General features: G+C 44.0%; 5 protein-coding genes across 7 annotated transcripts in view; 2 read left to right on the top strand and 3 right to left on the bottom strand.

The window, feature by feature from the left end:
• LOC115564802 (uncharacterized) overlaps positions 1 to 19,781 on the bottom strand; it is a 120,083-nt gene that overhangs the window by 8,578 nt on the left and 91,724 nt on the right. The window contains exons 2-3 of one of the 2 annotated variants that reach the window (XM_089264162.1): positions 13,757 to 14,615; positions 11,048 to 11,310 (exon numbers count right to left, since the gene is read on the bottom strand). In XM_089264162.1, the coding sequence (XP_089120288.1) occupies positions 11,048 to 11,310; positions 13,757 to 14,582 (1,089 nt within the window). In that variant the 5' untranslated portion in view covers positions 14,583 to 14,615. Of the gene's footprint in view, positions 1 to 11,047; positions 11,311 to 13,756; positions 14,783 to 19,781 lie in introns of both variants that reach the window. The other variant, XM_089264161.1, reaches the window with a different exon arrangement.
• On the bottom strand, positions 2,263 to 4,062 carry LOC115564800 (uncharacterized). Of its 2 annotated transcripts, XM_089264877.1 has the most exons (2): positions 2,631 to 4,062; positions 2,263 to 2,560 (listed from the first exon to the last, which is right to left on the bottom strand). In XM_089264877.1, exons 1-2 carry the CDS (start codon positions 3,882 to 3,884, stop codon positions 2,372 to 2,374), a joined length of 1,443 nt encoding a protein of 480 aa, XP_089121003.1. In that variant the 5' UTR covers positions 3,885 to 4,062; the 3' UTR covers positions 2,263 to 2,371. The 2 variants fall into 2 exon arrangements, with proteins under 2 accessions (XP_089121003.1, XP_030245367.1); XM_030389507.2 differs by having other exon boundaries at positions 2,263 to 4,062.
• LOC115564801 (uncharacterized) lies at positions 4,856 to 5,676 on the top strand. The gene has a single exon (XM_030389508.2). It carries the CDS (start codon positions 4,946 to 4,948, stop codon positions 5,450 to 5,452), a length of 507 nt encoding a protein of 168 aa, XP_030245368.2. The 5' UTR covers positions 4,856 to 4,945; the 3' UTR covers positions 5,453 to 5,676.
• LOC149090676 (uncharacterized) lies at positions 6,706 to 7,490 on the bottom strand. Its single transcript, XM_089264753.1, has one exon. It carries the CDS (start codon positions 7,381 to 7,383, stop codon positions 6,901 to 6,903), a length of 483 nt encoding a protein of 160 aa, XP_089120879.1. The 5' UTR covers positions 7,384 to 7,490; the 3' UTR covers positions 6,706 to 6,900.
• Positions 8,539 to 9,570, top strand: LOC115564799 (uncharacterized). Its single transcript, XM_030389506.2, has 3 exons — positions 8,539 to 8,666; positions 8,740 to 9,186; positions 9,275 to 9,570. Exons 1-3 carry the CDS (start codon positions 8,645 to 8,647, stop codon positions 9,460 to 9,462), a joined length of 657 nt encoding a protein of 218 aa, XP_030245366.1. The 5' UTR covers positions 8,539 to 8,644; the 3' UTR covers positions 9,463 to 9,570.

Here is a 19,781-nt window from a genome sequence, read left to right on the forward strand (position 1 = left end):
GAGCATTCCCATTGGTCACTCAAAGCGCAATTGCAACGACCTCTACCTGACACCGGCCTCAACATTTGAGCAGAGCTTGGTGTTTGAGTGAGAGGCGCCCTATATATAGGGCAGCAGCTGCAGCATTTCTTCAGTCGCCCAGGCCTGGAGGGGGTCTAAATATTAAATGATCGTTCAGCTAAGCATTGAAGACATGGAGGAAGTTTTTAGAGGAAATGCTGAAAGGAAATACTAAGCAGAAATACTTTAAGGAAATACTTAAAACTACTGAAAGAAAATTCTTAGAAGAAACAATTAGAGAAACGACTAGGAAGAACTTGGAAGTACTTGGAAGAACTTGGAAGTATTTGGAAGTACTTCGAAGTACTTGGAAGTACTTGGAAGTATTTGGAAGTACTTGGAAATACTTGGAAGAACTAATTAGGCTGTTTTGGTAGAGGAAATATTTTAGGGAAATACTTAAAGTAAACACTTGAAGGTACTACACAGAGGAACTACTGAGAGAAAATAAAGACAATACTTAAAAGAAATATTTAGAGAAACGAATTGGAGAATTTACATGGAGAAACTACTTAGATAAACATAGAAAAGCTATATAGAGATAGATAAACTACATAGAGGAAATGCTTAGAGGAAATACTTGCAGAAACTATTTGAATGCACCATTTAGGGGAAGTACTTGGAGGAATCACTAGGAGTAATCATTTCATTTCGAGCATTCAAAGTAGTCTGATTAGCTGATATTCTGATTAATATTAAATATTTTTGGTTTGCCTAATTAAATGCGACTTTAATTGAATTTAGTCTAATACGTATTTTCATTTATTGAAAATGTCGTATATTTTAGTTTCTAATTTGAATTGCAAATGTCAAAGGCAAAATTTTGACATTTTGCATGCATATCAATTCGGGGGTTTTTTTCTATACAACAAGCCCAACTAATTACATAAAAGCAAATTAATGTCAAGCGAAACTTGGCGAAATTGCGTCAGTTTGCGGTTCAACTGTTATGCAATATTTTGCATTTATAAAATATTTACATTCGTTTTTAAATTTTTTTTTTTTTTTAATTTAATTTTTTTTATTTCACTTATTTATTTATTTGCGCAAGTGCTTCGTGGCAGCTGTTTCGACCTTACAATGTTTTGAATAGCATTAATTGAAAGGCACATGCATGTTTTATGCACCTACACACACACACACGCACACACACATTGCATGGAGCAAACAGGTGCCCCAATATTGAGTTTATGCAAGAGAGAAAGAGAGAGAGAGAGAGAGAGAGCAAGCATGCACTATGGACTTTGGGAAAAGAATGCAACAAGAGCAGCTGGTCTCAATTATCAAGCGAACGGCGCGCATTCATCAGCTGAACCTGTATTATTAAGCAATTTATATTTATTTAAGAATCTCATTTGTTATAGTTCAACAATCAAAATCTTTTCAGAATCTGTTCAGAATTGCCAAATTTCTAGTTGAGCAAAATGTTGTTTCAGTTCAAACTGAGTCAATATAGATTTTATATGCATGCGTATATGAATAGGCAATAGGCGCACTATTTCTACTACCTCAGTCTTTTGGGACTCTGAGCCTCATATCCATATGAAGACCTGGGTTTGAACTGAATTTAGCAGTTCATATAAAATGCACTAGTTGAGTAAAATTGGCCGCGTTTGATTGAAAAATCTGGGCTGCTTCGATTGCGAAAGTAAAGAAAGAAATATAAAGATGTATGTGCATATACATTTATGCACCTTGCTCTTCCTCTTCTCGGGAATATTCGCAGACGAAGGTGGCATACAATGATGGCTACTTATATATTCTACATATATTCTAAATATTTTATGCACTTAATTTTATTAATTTATATAGATTTCTTATGCGTTATACAACAGATTTGTAGTACATCGATTTGACTATGGGATTAGCCACGCCCCTTACAGAAAAGAAGAGAACGGACTTGGCCAGTAAATTCATTTATCGTGTATTATGATATATATTTATTCCCCTATGTATTTAGAATGATTATTTATTTTTATATATTTTATTTATTTGTTTATTTATATACATTTATCAGTGGATTGCATTACATTGTTTCGCTCTCTCGCTCTCTGTGATTCCCTATGTGTCTCTCTCTTTGTAGCTCTTTTTCACTGTGTGTCCCTCTGTTCCTGTATATCTCTCTCGCAGTGTGTCTGTCTCTTTCCTAGTTTGCCTCTCTATATCTCGCTATCTCCTTGCATCTCGCTCTATCTCCTTACGTGTGTCTCTCTCTCTCTCTCTCTCTCTGTCTCTCTCTCTCTCTTTCTCTGTGTGTGTGTAACTCGTGTGCGTTGTACAACATTTGGAATTCAATAACGATCCCGGGCATTCAGTGGAGAAGGACGACGCCGGGGAAAACGCACCATATTCTCCTTGAACGGAGAGACGACAATGTGAGTGCCGTCGATCCTGCCGCCGTCCATGGTCCTCCGGGCGCGCTTGCAGTCCTCGGGATTGGCGTATTCGACAAAGGCGTAGCCGCGCCCGGCGGGCGTGCAGCCGTTGTAATAGTAATGATCTATGGGAAAATCAACATTGGTCAGCTGGCCAAAGCTGCCAAAGATCTCAATGATATCGCTTTTGGTCACCTGGCGCGTCAGGCCCCTGATGTGCAGGCGCACGGTTCTTGGATCGCGATCGTGCGACATCCACGGACTGGGCGTACGCCTCGCGCTGCGACGCCGATAGCTTCTGGGCAGCGTCGACTGGCGCGTGAGCGAGCGGCGGGAACGAGACCGCAAGCTCTGATCGGAGGGCGAGCGGCGTGCGCGAGGGCGTGGCGTTTTTCGCGACGAAGAGCGCCAGTCCACGGTGCGGCCGCCCTCACGCCTACTCCTGCGGTAGTCGCGTAGTTCAGTGGTGTGACTGCGCGCCCTCGCCATCTCCTGGCGACGCTTCTCCCGATGAGCTGAGCACGACCTCTTCTCCTCCTCTTTCTTCAGCTTCGCCTCCTCCTTGCGCGCATGTGACTTGCACTCCAACTTCAACTCATCCTTGTCCTTCGGCTTGGCCTGCTCCGTCGTCTCGCTCAGCTTGGCCTTGCCCGAAGTGTGCTTGTCCTTGCCTCTAAGCGGTGAGGGCGTCGAGCAGCTGCTGTCCTTTTCCTTTCGCTTTTGCTCCCCGTTTACCTCCTTCGAGATGGTCTTCGACTTGGTAGTGGCCGAGCTCTTGTGCTTGTCCAGCGAGTGCTTCGAGCATGATCTCGACTTCTTGGACTTGGACCCGTGCGACTTTGACGAATGCTTGCTCTTGCTCTTCGACTCGTTGCCCGACGGCGTCGAGCGGGAGCCATGGTCACTGCGACTCCGGCGCCGTTTGGTGCACGGCGTAAACGAGCAAGCCCCATTCGCTTTGGCATCCTGCGTTGAGGCACTAGCCGGCTTGGTCGCCGGCGCTGGCGCAGGATTCGGCACAACTGTGGACATGGCAAACACAGCCTCGATCGTGGTTGGGGCCGAAGGCGGCAATTGTGCTGCAGCCGGAGCCGGCGCAATGGCAGCTGAGGCGACCTTCTTACGGGAGCTACGCGAATCGCTACGATATTTCGATTTGCTGTGGGATCGCTTCAACGTCTTGTATTTGCGCGAGCGTCGGCGTGGTCGCCTCGTTCTCTCAACCTCGCTCTCCGAAGAGCTGGTCGACGTCACCGAAAAGCAAGTGCTGCAAGACATCGAGCCACTGCTGGAGTAGCAGCTCTCCGAGTCGCTTTCGCTGTCGCAGGTGGACGACGACGACGACGGCAAGCGGGAGACCCGCTTCGACAGTACGGCATGCGGAGCCGGATCGGAATTGGCCGATCTTCCCTCCCTCCTCGGACTGCGACTGGAGGCCCAATCACGCATTTTCACTGGATATTTTCTCGACTTTTTGGCCAAACAAATATTATTTCAGATTTTTTTTTCGATCTGAACGACGAACGTGTACAAATGAAATAAACGATATTTACTGTTTCTGATTTTTGTTACTTTTTTTTTGAAATTTGTATTTTGTTGAATGTGAAAAATTTAGGTTGTTGCTCGATCAAATCCGTTTCAAAATGAATGAGTGAGCTGGAGCGAGCGGCTATGTGCCCCGTTTGCCTCTCAATGCTCACTTTGATCGTAGAAATTCTTGACTGCGAAATGATATCAAACTGTTGAGGCAGAAGGCATGAGTCACTGATTAAGTAAAAGCATAAAATATAATTGGGAAAATAACAAACGTTGAAATTCGTTTTGATATTTGATCTCAAGGTAAATTCTTCCTTCCTAGATATAAGGTACGCCCACCTCAGTGGATTAATTGAAATTATGCTTGCTAAATTATTGCGAACTGATTTCTAGATTTGTTGTCATTGGCTGCCTCAAATCAATAAACATTATATCGGCTCGATTTCATTTGCCCTAATGAAACCAGACACGTGTTATGGCATTCCCATGACGAGCCTTTGGCCCCAAATTACATAACTTTGCCCAAATTAAGCGAGATTCTTATTTGTATACTGCCATTTGAGTTAATCATTGACAGATAACAGCCTTATCGATAGAACTATATCGAAATCTCTGAGTGGAAAGCTGTCACACAATCTTATTAAAAACTCATTATTTACTTAACACAAAGGCATATTCGAGACAAGAGAATACTCCCGCATTCATTGTTTTGTTTCGTGTATTTTGCAAGTAAACTTTTTGTCAGATTGACTAAAGAAGACGTTATTCGATTGTCTGGCCCACTGAAGGGGGAAATGGGAGCAGTTGTCGCCAGAGAATGCCGCCTCGCGCTGGCCGGCCGTATAAATAGCCCGCCGAGGTGTCTGGGCAGTCATCAGCAACTGTCGCTTGCTTCTCTCAACAGCTCAAGTCAGCTCAGCTCCGATTCCAGCCCAATTCCAGTTCCAGTTCCAGCTCCAACTGCAGTTCGAGTCATGTACAAGCTCACCATTTGCTGCATGCTAATCGTCGTCCTGGCGACTGCTGCCCTGGCCACGAACAGGCCCAGACCCGTCTGCGTGGGCCGCTGCACTGTGGGGGACTTGAGGCGCACCGATTGGGTCTGCACCCGGGATGCCAGGACCAATCTGTGCACCAAGCTGCGACCCTGCCGACTGCGCGAACGCAACTGCGCGCTGAGGGATCTGGGCCTGAAGCCGCTGCGACAGACGAGCCTGCGGCAGTGCGCCAATGTCAGGGGCATCGAGGGCACCGCCCGCTGTGCCCCCACCAGGAACCCCGTCAGGGTGAGGAGCTGCGTCGACAGGTCCTGCGTCAATCAGAGGCCCAACAGCTGCTGGCGCACTCGGGACGGCCGCAACCTCTGGCTCAGCATCTGCGATGCCCGCCGGGTGAACTGCGTCAACAGGAACAAGCCGCTGAAACAGCTGGTGCGCGTCCAGGACATCAAGTGCCGCATCAAGCCCGCCATCCAAGCCTGAGCGAGGACCACAGCAACTCCGGCGATAGCCCATCCGCGTATATTTCCCGTATATGCACAGCTGCATATATATCTATTGGGCCTCATTCTATATCTTATTTCGGACAATTTGTTTGCTCCTTATTATTTTTTTGTTCTCTCCTCTCGGTCCTTCGTATCAAATTCAAAACGCTCGTAAATATTTCATAATGTTGCGACAATAAAAATAAATATCATTTTATGGCATCCATTTCTTTGTTCTGCTTTTATATGTGCTTCGGCCACACTATGTCACCTCGCACCACAGGGCTGTGCCTCCTGCTACTGCCTGCTCCTGCTCCTGCTCCTGCTCCTGCTCCTGCTCCTGCGCCGGCACTGACTCGCATGACTTGGCCATAAATTTGCTGGGGCCGTGCGCTTTTCAAGGCGCCAAGCCAAAAGCGGCCCAAACGGCATCGCAAATGTTCAATAAATTAAAATCGACTGCCATAAATTTCCATGTCAGTACATTAATTAAAAGCCCGTAATTCGCTCGCCCATGTCACTGGCCGCCCGACTCCTGTTCGGCCCTGGCTGCAGCCACCTGCCACGCCTACGCCACCACAGCAGCGCAGCCGTAGCGGAAATTTTGTAATTTAATGCAATTAAAAAGCCAAACAGCTCGAACAAGAAATTGTATTCATTTCATTTGCCGAAGCAAGCGAAATTGTTGCCACGCATGGAGCGCATCAGCTGCAGCTCGTTAAACGCATCCCATTCCCATTTCCATTCCCATTCGCCATCCTTCTGCTCAGACGTATATTCTCTGCCTGAGCAGCACGCATTGCATTTCTGCAGCCTTAAGGCCATCTCCCGTCTCCCGTCTCCCGTCTCCTGCTGCTCTCTGCAGTTACGTGCGTTGCGGCTGACCCGCGCTAATATCAATTGCATTGCATCCTTATCCTCGTCCAGCTGCAGACCGAGCCGCCTCCCAGCCGAGGGCCACGTGAGCAGCTCGAGCAGAGGCTGTTCTGCTCTGATTAAAAGTTGATTACAGATAAAAGCTTAAAGCAGTTTATGAATGCTGGCCATTGTTGCTTAAGCAGCGTAGCATTGTAGGACTCGAATATGAAATACTCGATGTAATTATGTAAAATAAAAATAAAAAATAACAAAAAATAGCTCAGCATTGACGAAATAAACTTTTCAATCAGTTACAAGACGCCTGCTCAAAAGCATTGCAAGATATAAATTTGGCCCACTATTTGTATACCTTTATCATATATATAGACAATATTTTATGCGAATACAATTTTATTTATTTACTTCTTTTCAAATTATGTGTACGATTGATCGAGAAGAAAAGAAGAAGAGAGCAAACAAATTGTCCGAAATAAGATATAGAATGAGACCCAATAGATATATATGCAGCTGTGCATATACGGGAAATATACGCGGATGGGCTATCGCCGGAGTTGCTGTGGTCCTCGCTCAGGCTTGGATGGCGGGCTTGATGCGGCACTTGATGTCCTGGACGCGCACCAGCTGTTTCAGCGGCTTGTTCCTGTTGACGCAGTTCACCCGGCGGGCATCGCAGATGCTGAGCCAGAGGTTGCGGCCGTCCCGAGTGCGCCAGCAGCTGTTGGGCCTCTGATTGACGCAGGACCTGTCGACGCAGGTGGGGGCACAGCGGGCGGTGCCCTCGATGCCCCTGACATTGGCGCACTGCCGCAGGCTCGTCTGTCGCAGCGGCTTCAGGCCCAGATCCCTCAGAGCGCAGTTGCGTTCGCGAAGTCGGCAGGGTCGCAGCTTGGTGCACAGATTGGTCCTGGCATCCCTGGTGCAGACCCAATCGGTGCGCCTCAAGTCCCCCACAGTGCAGCGGCCCACGCAGACGGGTCTGGGCCTGTTCGTGGCCAGGGCAGCAGTCGCCAGGACGACGATTAGCATGCAGCAAATGGTGAGCTTGTACATGACTCGAACTGCAGTTGGAGCTGGAACCAAAACTGGAACTGGAACTGGAACTAGGCTGGAATCGGAGCTGAGCTGACTTCAGCTGTTGAGAGAAGCTAGCGACAGTTGCTGATGACTGCCCAGACACCTCGGCGGGCTATTTATACGGCCGGCCAGCGCGAGGCGGCATTCTCTGGCGACAACTGCTCCCATTTCCCCCTTCAGTGGGCCAGACAATCGAATAACGTCTTGTTTAGTCAATCTGACAAAAAGTTTACTTGCAAAATACACGAAACAAAACAATGAATGCGGGAGTATTCTCTTGTCTCGAATGTGCCTTTGTGTTAAGTAAATAGTGAGTTTTTAACAAGATTGTGTGACAGCTTTCCACTCAGAGATTTCGATAAAGTTCTATCGATAGATAGATAGTCATCTCGTTTGAGCATTACAAATTATGTCATAATCAAGGTAATCTAAGGCCTTGTTTATAAATTATTTGGTAGAGTTTGCTTATATCTGAAGTGATTCTAACCATTGATTATATTTGCTTGACCCTCTATGTACAGTAGGAATTCATTGTACCTTGGCTTTTTTGTCAGCTATCAAGCAAATTCAATCATATTGGAGACCCACAGAAATGAATTACGTTAGAAATTACTTATTTTTATTTAAATTAGAAATCAGGCTGGTTATTTGAATGAGTCGAAGTTGACTTGAAATATTAAGCATATTTTTGATCAGGATGACGATTATATACATACATCTTTCCCTTGATGAAAATTATGCTATTTCCTTTCACATCTTTATATTGAAATACTTATCGAACTCTGTTGGTTCAAGTTTCCCAAGATTCCTTAAAATCTCTGCACAGCCTTTTCAAATCGAGCTGTTGGACATAACAGCTATTTAAGCATGACCATGTCCATTACTTGAATTGCTCCACCCGCAAAGTTGGCTTGCGAAAGCAATTAAATTAGATTATTTAGTCGTGTTGCTGGTTAGCTGAGCAGGAGCCCGGCTACAAAATGCCCCCAAATATGCATTAATTGCCATTCGATGGCTGCGTCGCTGCCGTCGCTGCCGCCTCTACCGCCGCTGCCGCCTCTGCTGCTGCTGCTTGGGTCAATGGCATCGACAGCTGTCGCTCAATTGTTGTTGCTCCTCTTGGACTGGGGCGCGTGCCAGGCCCCCATTGTTTAGCCAGTGGCTGGCCGAGCTATAAAACGTCGAGCGTCTGCTTGGGGACAACAACTGAGAGAGCAGCCACGAAGCACGCCACAACATGCAGTTGACCACGCTAATTGGTAGGTGTTTCTCTGCTCTGGGAATATGCTTAGACTGACCACTTGCTCTACTTGCTCCACTTGCTCCTTGCAGTACTTGCGCTGCAGCTGATGCGACCAGCGATTGCCTCGACAACTCGCGCGCCCAATCCCCTCACGCAGCCCACAATGGGACCCGTGTGTCTCCAGCCGCCGGTGTGCATGGCGCGCAGTCCTCGGGTTTGCGGCCGGCTGCCCAATGGCCTGTGTCGCCGCTTCAGGAACATCTGCGAGCTGATCGCCGTGAATCGCCGGGATGTGAGCGCCGACAGGAGACTGACCTGGACGCATACGCAGGAGCGGGACTGCCGGCTGGTGCGCCGAGTGGGCGCCGGCAATGCGAACTGGTGCCAGCAGGACTGTCCCCGGCGCGCCGTCCCCTGCCGACGCACGCCGCGTGCCCAGGAGATTTGCGTGCGCTCACGCAACCTGAGGTCCTGCCGGGTCCTGGCCAACCGCTGCCAGCTACTGAACCTCAACTGCTTCGGCCGTCCACGCAACAGTGAGTGATGCCTAGGTCCTCTTGGAGCATTTCAACTAAACTCCCTCTCTCTCTCTCTCTCTCTCTCTCTCTCTGTCTCTCTGCTTAGATTGGCTGCCGGCGCCGAGACGCCTTTGCGGCCAGCTGCGTGCGGGCGATAGACCACGCGCCTGCCAGCTTCGGTTGCCCTCCCGGAGGCCCGATGTGACCATTAGTCCACCCGTGCTGCCACGCCCACCAACCAGCGAGCTGCCTCCGACGACGACGACCAGCCAGCCTGCTGCCACATCTGGCTAAGACACGGGCTCGCAGCTCCCATCTGCATCTCAATCTCCTTCTCGCTCTTCTTCTTTTCTGTTCGGTCTTCTCTTTCGCTCACAATAAATCGAACTACTTTAACATTGACTTGCAACTTTAACTGTATAATTGCAGGCAGGAGCAGCGAAAGCAGTGCTGCCACGCCCACATGTTTCCAGCTGGCTGCCTTTTTCGGTGGAAATTATTTTATTGAACGCAATTGTTTTTAGCTTTGGCTCGTTTGTTATTTCGCGGCGGCAAATTACTTTTTATGGCCGCCCAAGCGGCGTTTGTCGGGTTTACGTTACGTTAACGGTGAATGCCGTTCGCATTGCTGCCACAGTGGCTGCCTGCCGTTGCCTGGCGTTGCCTTTGCTGCTGCGGCGGCTGTTTTCCAAATTTAATGGCTTAGAAAGCCATTTGCATTTTTTCGGTTGCCCAACTTTGTTGAACATTATTGACGCCGTATGTTGGTGCCGCTAATTAGCGTTAGCAGCACCACCAACACCACCACCACCACTAGCACCACTGCTGACAAACAAATATTGTGGCTGTATTAAATTATGCAATCGACTACAAAAATTAAATAAACAAAATTCACTAAAAAACGAAAATCTTTAAGAAAATGCATTTTATTCTCATGTATATTTATGTATTTACTGTATATATATTTACTCAAGTGCGAAGTTGCGCAAAGCAAAGAGTTGCTCGGTGTTTGGTGTATTTTAAGTTTCGCCCGAAAGTATGCAATGAAGTTTCGCCAGCCGGAAATTGAAGCCCGCTGCTGCGGCTGCCATATTGGAAGCACGTCGAATTCCATTGCATACTTTTGAGCGCGCTGGAAATTCAATAAACTAATAAGTAAATTTGCCGAACGCATAAAGAACTAGTTTTAATTGGATCTTATGTGTGGTTGCCCCACGCAGATATGCAAATGTCCGATATAAATATATTGGCTTATGCAAGGCAATGTTTGCTGCTGCTGCTCTACCTCCTGCACCTCCTGCCTCTACAAGCTTGACATTCCTAGTAGAGCATATTAAATTTTACCCACCTGCACACACACACCCCCACACACACACACACACACACACATATATATATGTACATGCACAATATTTGCATATTGAAATTTTCTTGGCTTTTTAGTCAGCCGAGCCACGTGGCTGGCACACATATTAATCGCCGTTGCTGCTGTCGAGCAGCCAACAGTTGATTGTCACAACGTTAGTTGGGCCGTTGGCTGTGGGGCGTGGCACTGGCATGACAATAAGTACGTACACTGTTGCCAGGACAGGCCACAGGCGGCGGCAGCACATTGTTGTGAAGTGCAATAAATTTGCATGCTATTATTTTGGTGTCTGTTGACGTTGAAGTTGACGTTGACGTTGACGTTCAAGTTAAAGTTAACGTTCACGTTCACCCTCACGTTGACATTGCCTTTTTGTTTGCCTTTCTTTGCCCCACTTGAGGGCATTCTTCAGCTGCGTATATTAGCTCCTGCTCAACTCCACTGACTGCCTACAGTCAGCCTGTGTCCTGGCCACTTGGCGTATACGCAATTTGCCATTTTTCAGCCGCTTACCTGCGTTAGTTTGCCATTGACAATGCTGAGCGACTCGAGGCTGCCGCGCACATTGCGCAAACTGTTCTCCTTGAGCGCCTCCAGGTGCGAGTGCGAGAACTGCAAATGGCGTATGTGGACGCCCGGCTGGATGACGTCCTGCGAGAGCGATGTCACCGACCGATCAAAGTCGTAGATGGAGAGCGAGTGTATCGGCGCCGAGATGCGCTCCAGCGTCGAGCGCAGCGACAGCGCCGTCGTCCCGGGGCACTCCAGAAAGAGACCTGCAAATAGCCACACAGCTCAATCATTAATCATCGACAAACAACAGCCGGCCCAATGCGTATTATCATTGCCATTAGCATTAGTAATTGCGCTCGCACTCAACTGGCGCAATCAGTCGAGCCGAAGCGAGTGCTCTCCTGGCTCTTGACTGTGTCTCAAGTTGCCCGATGCGTGTGCCCCAAGCGAACGTTGGCCCTTGATTAGGCCCGATAGAGATGAGAGAATAATCAGCTTACCTAACGCTGAAAATTCTCGGGAAATTCGCTGCCAATAACAATGGATTATTCTAATTTTCCCTTTCTTGGCAAACAAAAGCAGAGGCTGCTTTTTGAAGCCCTATTAAGACGCGAATAAATATTTCATAATTGAGCTAAATAATTTTATTCAGGATCTGCTAAAGAATAGTTCTGAATCAAAAGTAAAAATTTTCTTATTGAAATGAAACCCTCAAGAAATAAAATTAATTAAACAAATATAGAAAAAAGAAACAGCTAAAAGTCATAAATTGAATCGACTTTTGTGAATATCTAAGAAATGAATTTTCGCTTTTGGCTAAGCCAAATGCCATTTGGATGCAGAAGCTCCCAAGCAGCTGCATTAATCGCGAAAATTCCATTAAAAATGCAATTATTGCAAATTGGATTGAATAGTTTTTTCAATTAATAGAAAATACGTATAGCTGGCGGATTTCTCATCTTGCTAATTAGCGGAAGCGCAGATCAAAGCAAACGGATTGCTAAATTGAATATTGAGCAAAGCTAATCGGGTGTCGTTGACTAGCAGATACCCTGGGAAATTAAAAAAAAAATAAATAAATAAATAATAAATGGGAAATCAGAATTTATGTAAGATGGAAGGGGTATGTAAAAATTGAAGCAATGAATATCTAGAGAAAATCATTGAAGTATATAGAGAGAGACAACAGCTCATATAAGTATAGCCTTAAGAGGTTGAGAAATGGCATGATCTGCATCTTCGATTGGTTGGCCATATGCAAAATTGTAGTACGCTCGTTGATCTACTTTTCGAGATCAACACATTTCGATATGAAACCAGAAGGACAAACAGCAAGGCGAATATTACGAATAGACTAATGAAATTTTTGTTTGCCAGTTCAACAAGAGATAACTTTGTATTCTATGTTTACGAAAAACTCGGTAGCTTTTTCTTAAATATCATAAAGCCACGCCTAGTACAGCTATATAACAATAGCTTATTTAATGTGTCTACTTCCAAGAAACATATGCATATCTGTGTATATCTGTGTGATCTATCTATGATCTGTATATTAAGCGTATATGGATTACGCTCACTTTTCTAGTGGATTTCCTCGAAAGTACTACAAATTTGCTGGCATACCGAGTATTTTTATGATTTAATGTGATTTAATATATATTAAGAAAATATACATAAAAATATATCAGAGTACATAAGAACTTGTACTCTAATTGTACAACTAATGGCCAGATTTAGCTAGCAAAACGGCTAATAACTATATGATATTATATGATACTATATGATATTATATGCTCTCTCTAGCGGCATTTTACCTTGACAAGAACTAGAAACTACAACTTTAAAGACTCTATTGAAAATTATTCTTTGCTGCTTGAAATTGGGGGCCTAATAAAGAGGGAATATTATTTATTGAAAATCTGGTAAGGTATCAGAGTTATCATGGATATATAGGCATATATAGGTATATATATGTAGGTATATATAGGCATATATATGCAGGTATATATAGGTATATATATGTAGGTATATATAGATATATATATAGGTCTATATAGGTATATATGTATATAGGTATAGATATACATATATTGTATGGCTCCCACCTTTGAAAGTCCTGAGTATTGCATGGTTTTTGGGCTGCGATCAATCAACTAAAGTATTTCTACACATTATCTAGTCGCATGTCAATACGGGAATCCCAAGAATTTAATTTGATCTTGTGAAACCTATATCTATCATAAATGTTATATTCATGTCTTTTATGCTTGTCCTCTACATATAAAATCTGTAATTATTTGCCTCAATTTAGTCTTTGGAATTTCTCTTTAATGCGCTGAGCAGCTCTGTCCGAGTAAACGTAACTGAATCTGTTCAGCTCCCCTAATTTGGGGCTGATCTACTGACCACACTCGACTTAATTGACTTGATGGCTGTGAGTGCAGGGCATATTCGCATCGCCATCGCCATCGCATCGCATTCAAGTGCACTTGGCTGGCAAGTGGAGTGGTGCCTGGTGTCTAGCCTCAAATGCTGGTGTCTCTGGTGTCAAAGTAAACAATCTTTGCATGCGCACACACACACACACACATGCATGCATATATGAAGAGATTTGTTATTGGGCCTGTTCGCACGTTTTTGGGTGCAATAAACTTAGCCATGCTCGAGCTTTGATGCGTTTAATTAGTTCGGTGGTCCGTTTGCACTTACCATCTTCAAACTTGTAGCAGGGACAGGCGGAGCTATCGTCGAAGCTGGGGCACTCGATGCCCGCTGCACCACCGCCTGCACCACCGTTGCCCGCTGCTGCTGCTGCTGCTGCTGCTGCCGCTGCTGCGCCGCTGTTCAGCTCATAGTGCAGCTCACGTGCGCTGCTCTTGCCGATGCCGCTGCCGACGCCGCTGCTCAGACTGCTGTGACCGCTGCTCAGCGAGCGGGCTGCTCGCTGGGCAATTGTTGCTGTTGTTGTTGGAGATGTTGCTGCTGGTTTGCTAGTTGTCGTTGTTAGTGTTGTTGTTGGTGTTGTTGTTGTTGTTGCCGCTGCTGCTGCAGTCGTGGCCAGCATTAACCACAGGACAAGCGAGGAGCAACCAAGCTGATGTTGCTTGAATTGCTGTCTCGACTGCTGCTGCTGCTGCTGCTGCCGCTGCTGCACTTTGGCAACATTATTGCAATTTGGGCGACGCTGTTTTCGGTCTCGTCCGAATTCGTGTTCCTGCTCATGTTCCTTGTCCTCAGCAATTGTCCTTGTTGCCATTTGCTTTATTTGATGTCCTTGTTCCTGACGTTGTTGATGTTGCCGCTGATTATGTTCCTCCTGCTGGTGCTGCTGGTGCTGCTCCTGCTGGTGCTGCATGTTTTGGTGCTCTACTCTTTGCTTATGTGGCTCTGTCTCTCCCTCTGACACTTGCAGGCGCCTCGGCTGACAATTGCTAGCGTCGATGCTGCCGCCGCTGGGAGCATTTGTTGACTTTCTGCATTTTGCTAATAAGTTTGTGAGCGTTGCATTTGCACTGGGACTGCTGCCCTTGCACATTTTGCTATTCGATTTAAAAGACAGCCTGTCCGACTGCCCCTCCGTCCCTCTCTCTCTCTCGCTGTCAGTCTGTCGCCTTAAACCGATTTCTCACCCGATTGCTTTCATCAACGCTGCTTTTTCCATTCAATTCTCAACTACTCTCTGGGGCTGCAGTTGTTGTTGTAGTTCTTCTCCTTTTTTATTCAAGCTCGTGCCATCTGCAAGTGAGAGCAAAGCAAAGAGGTTTATAATTAAGTTGGAGTATTTAAGAGTAAACGACATTAGATTGAACAAGAAAACTGTGTTAAGTAAACTTCAGTTGGATATGAAAATATACATAGAGATAGAGATGGAGAAAAAAAAGCATAGATATAGATAGTTGTACATATTGTTGGAAATTTCTGCTCAATTAAGACTTGATTCGAGTCCTTTAAAGCCTTCGCAGCTGGACAAAGGAAACTTGCTGAAGTTTCGCACTTTTGCCGTGTCAAGTTTCATTCAATTGGAAAATTCTTGAGATTTTCGCCTGAGGCTTCGGGCTAAAGCAAATGGCCAATTCGGTTAGGACAAGCCTTTTGCTGGCCAACCAGTGGGTCAACCAGTGGGCCAGCCATTGCACTGTATTGCCTGCATATTCTCACTTAATGCAGTTGGAATTAGTTTTCGACTTAATTGCGTGCCGATTCGCCCTTTGCTTCTTGGGTTAGCGTTTTGGGGCTAACAGCATTTTGTCATTTGCGCGCACTTCCGCTTTGGTGGTCGCCATTTTGTCGTGCCACTCAGCCACAGCCACTCAGTGGCTCGGTCCCTTTGCCCGCCCACTTCGGCTGGGGCTCTTAGCACCAGTTCAGCATTATTATGAATTATTTTCTTGGACATTTTCTGCCACGTTTTTTGTTTCTCTCTCTCTCTTTCTCTCTCTGCACTTTTTGCCTCCCTTTCCTTTTCCTTTTTATATTGTTTTTTTTTTCGTTTTTTTGATTTGTGTTTTCTGTTGTTTTAGTTTTTTTTTTTTTTTTTTTTTTTTTTTTTTTTTTTTTTTTTTTTGCCTTTCTTTAATTTTAATGCCATCCGTCCCAAAGGAATTTGTGTCAAGTGCGTGAATTTTGCGGGTATTTAGTCTCGAGCGCCTAATTTACTGCGTTTCGTTCTGTAGAAGGGGGGAAGGGTGTGTGGGTGCTGGGGTTGCTTTCTGAGTGGTGGGCGTGTCGGTCACGTTGGTGTGCTATATTGTTATTATTTTATTACTTTAGTAGAGAGGGAGTCACTCTCATCATCTCTCGCCATCTCTCCGTCTTTGTCTCTCTTTCTCTCTCTCTCTCTCTCTCTCTCTCTCTCTTCCTCTTTGAGCTGTCCTTCTGCTCGTTTTTCTAATTAATGCGTTTTTTTTGTGTTTCTTTACCTACTCTTGGCCAGCATTCGCATTCAATTCTTGCGCCATTAAACGCAATTAAAATTATGGCAGCCGACGTCGCCTTAGCCGGAAATTTTGTTTTTGCAATAAAATTAAAACAGAGCACAAAAAAATGAAGAGGAAAAATTGCAACGAACCGAATATTAATTATTCCGTATTTCCGCTGGACCCGGCTAAAATAATAGAGTCCAGCATAAAATATATCTAGATTCGACGCGCCCGGGCCGAAGGTCAGGCGAGCACAAAATATTTTATTTCTAAATTCTGCAAAATTTAATTCACCCAAATAGAATTCGCACTAAATTATTATACAATTTTCCCCCTTTAGGAGTTAGCCATAAAGCTCAATTGGCTTACAGACTTACGGTTTATTCGCAGAAATAAATTTGTGGAGAGACCCAAAGCTGAATTATTGAATAACTCTTGTACCAGATGCATTTTCTTAATCAACTTTTAGGATTAGCCAAAGCTCGACTTATTTTTGACTTTTGGAAATACGCTTTGAGTAGAGAAGCGTAAGATATTCCAGATCCCATTACTAGTAAACCTTTTGGAAATACTCAGCTGTTCTGATGTTCAATTTATGCCCAGTTTATAATATAAAATTATCGATAATTCGAATTATGGAATGAGTTATCGATAAATACATGCAAATGTGTATCCGGAATGCGGACAGGCAAAAACAGAAAATATAGCCATTATCTTCTAAACTGATGGGGAATATACATATGTAAATAGTCTACTTACTGGATGGATTATAAATATGATTATGATTCATTGGATGGATTGGGAAATCTATCGCCGGATCTATTGCCGTACCTGTTGCTATCGGTTGGTCTATCACTGAGTCAAGCGCTGGATCTGCCGCCGGACTTCCAGCCGGATCTACTTCCGCATTTACGCTTTCCTCTGCCTTTCACTTGCTATTTAACAACCCCATTATGCCTCGAGCTCACATTTTTCATATTTACGACAATGGCATCTACAATTGCTCCGCTGTCAATATAAATATTCTTTTATTTTACTGCCAATCGATTACGAATTGATCAAATAAATTCACTTAACTGAAAAGCTCTTTAAATATATTAGACATTATGTCATATTTGGTATATGCAATGCCCTCGCGCCTCGCGTAAACATTTCAATTTGGTAATTAAATGGACTTTCAGTGGAGTGAAACACCTGAGCCGTGAGACACGTCACCTGGCCACGGGGCAGGGATGGTCGTTGTTTGGCTGTTAAACAGCCATTGACCAGATGATTTGGCCATGGCTCAAATAGACTCGCAGCTACATTTTTATGCCCCGATTTTCATCCCCCGCGTGGCAATTTCAATTAGTGGCCATGACAACTGAGCCATTGCTACCACAATTTCGTCGCTCGCCTTGCAGCCAGCTAAAAGTTAGTCCAGCTCCAGCTAGAGGCCGGTCAGCCGGTTAGCAGGTTAATCGCCAGATAAATGCATATACCTGCATAGTATATACAATATATGTATGTAGTACGCTCGTACGTGATGTGCGCTGCTGGTGTGTGTTAATGAAAAGTTAATTATCAAGAGGAAATGCGCAATGAAATTAAAAGGAATTATGCCAATTCACTTAACATTCACAAATATGCAAATAATAAATAGGCAATATGCGCTGTTCTGTGCCAGTGATAATAAAACAAATGCCATACTGTTAATGGTGATAGTAATAATAATAATAAAATTACACTATTATGAAATAATGAATGCTTAATGTGGCGACAAAACGCAACGATTACCAATAAAATATTCGCGATAAATAAATACATATTTTGTTCGATAAAGTGAAAAGTGGAAAGAGTGAAGTTTCCATAGTCGGAGACTCGTTTAGGCATATCAATTTGAATTATTTGAAAATCAGCAGGTGGAGAGTATGCAAAATCGATAAATATCGATTATTTATCATTTCTACTTTTGTATACACAACGTTCTTATTCATTTGTCATCGTTATATTTTCAAAAGTACTCAAATAATATAACCCGAAAATTATTGTTTATCGATAACTGTCGATTATCTATAATTTTTTCCTGTAATACTATAATAAAAAATATTATAATGTTATTTTTTATATTATATTACTATATACTCATTCATATTATAGTACCCTCATAAACGAAATATGTAAACATATATCGATAACCATATCATGTTCAAATATCGCTAAAAACTTACAATTTTTGTTCTATTGTATATATGTACATATATTAATATATATAACATATCTTTATGTTGTTATACAATTGAAATTTTATTTTTATCGAAGACTATCGATATTTCTCTTATTCTACATACTAAGCTACAATATTTTGTTTAAGTACTCTAAATTGGTACCGAGTGCAATCTGGCCAATCGATATATATCGATTGATTCAACACAGTACTGTGCAGTCAATTACACTGGCCTGCTCGCGGAATCACAATCTTTCCTCTGCTAAAAATCGTCGAAAATCATTTTCCGCCCGTTCGATTTCTCCCCCTGAAAAAAACTAACTCTAAAAGTAAAAAAAAAAAAAAACTATATATAGAAAATATACATATGTTGCCCCATATTAAAGGCCAATCTAAGCCCGAACCTAATGCAGGAATGGCATTCAGGCGCTGGCAATAAAATGAAAAATTGCAAATTTGTATGCAGCTGTTTGCAATTGAATGCATCGCTGCACCGAATGTACCTTAATGCGAATATGAATATTCGTATGCATGCAAATATGGAAATCAGCAGCAGCAACAGCAGCAGCAACAGGAGAAGCAAAACAAACTAGAAACTTACTGCAGACACCCAATTTTATACGGATAGCCCCAATCACTAGTTGCATTTTTGACTTGAAGGTCCAACGAGCTGTGCATTAATTAAAGCTGCTGGCAGAACAGCTAGCATGTGTGAAGGTCTTATATAGTTCTATATGAACATATACACTGAATTGGCAATCGATATGTAATCGATAACACTGATATGCTCTCTAGCTGGACATGGAAAATGCAATTCAGCTGCTGCACAGGCGATAATCATAGTAATGTTCGCGATCATTGAGATTCGATAAGGGCAACTGATTCTATAAGTAAACATATTCCCAAAGACCTAGGTACAATACGTTAAAACTATGTCTTATGTAATAAGTTATGATGACAACAAATGTAATTGCATAGATTAGAAACGAAAGGCTCGCTACATAGTAATCGATATGTTATCGATAACAATTCTTTGGTACACAGAAACAAATTCTGGCAGCTGAGGAAGTACTAGTGCGTTACTAAACATACTTACCAGAGGCAACATATACTTCGATAACGATAACTTCAATTGAATTTCATATTCAAATAACTATCAAATTAATACCATGCAGTACGATAACGATAACTGTGGCAACTCAAATGAATCGACAATCGATCTTGAGCTAGTAGCGACGATAGTTTTGCTTTCCATTGAACACGCACAGGTCTTGAGACTTTCCGGATCCCAGCAGCGAAAGTCTTCGATGACAACGGCTGGACTATTAGCCAATGATAAGTGTTTTTTTTTTTTTTTTCTCAGTGGGTTTTTGTTTTGTTGATTTTTGCTTTGCTGGGCCACTGCCCAGACCCCAGAGTGGGACATGGCAGAGCCATAGAACCATGATGAGTTGCCATTTGAAGCACGGCGGGACATTGTTTTGGCCATGGCCCATGGGCATGCGCCCTCTACAGTGTGTCTCAAAATTAATTGCAATTAAAAATCCAGTTACCCCAGGCAATGAATACAGCGACAACGATGCTCATGATGATGATGATGATGAGGACG

The sequence above is a fragment of the Drosophila navojoa genome, chromosome X (genome assembly GCF_054131105.1).
Source record: "Drosophila navojoa isolate 15081-1374.11 chromosome X, UAZ_NAV_1.0, whole genome shotgun sequence".
NCBI lineage: Eukaryota > Metazoa > Arthropoda > Insecta > Diptera > Drosophilidae > Drosophila > Drosophila navojoa.

Coding starts and splice junctions, on each gene's coding strand:
- LOC115564799 (XM_030389506.2), top strand. CDS start 8,645: ATGCAGTTGACCACGCTAATTG. Junction 8,667..8,739: donor GCAGTTGACCACGCTAATTG/GTAGGTGTTTCT, acceptor TGCTCCTTGCAG/TACTTGCGCTGCAGCTGATG. Junction 9,187..9,274: donor CTTCGGCCGTCCACGCAACA/GTGAGTGATGCC, acceptor CTCTCTGCTTAG/ATTGGCTGCCGGCGCCGAGA.
- LOC115564801 (XM_030389508.2), top strand. CDS start 4,946: ATGTACAAGCTCACCATTTGCTGCATGCTAATCGTCGTCCTGGCGACT.
- LOC115564800 (XM_030389507.2), bottom strand. CDS start 3,884: ATGCGTGATTGGGCCTCCAGTCGCAGTCCGAGGAGGGAGGGAAGATCG.
- LOC149090676 (XM_089264753.1), bottom strand. CDS start 7,383: ATGTACAAGCTCACCATTTGCTGCATGCTAATCGTCGTCCTGGCGACT.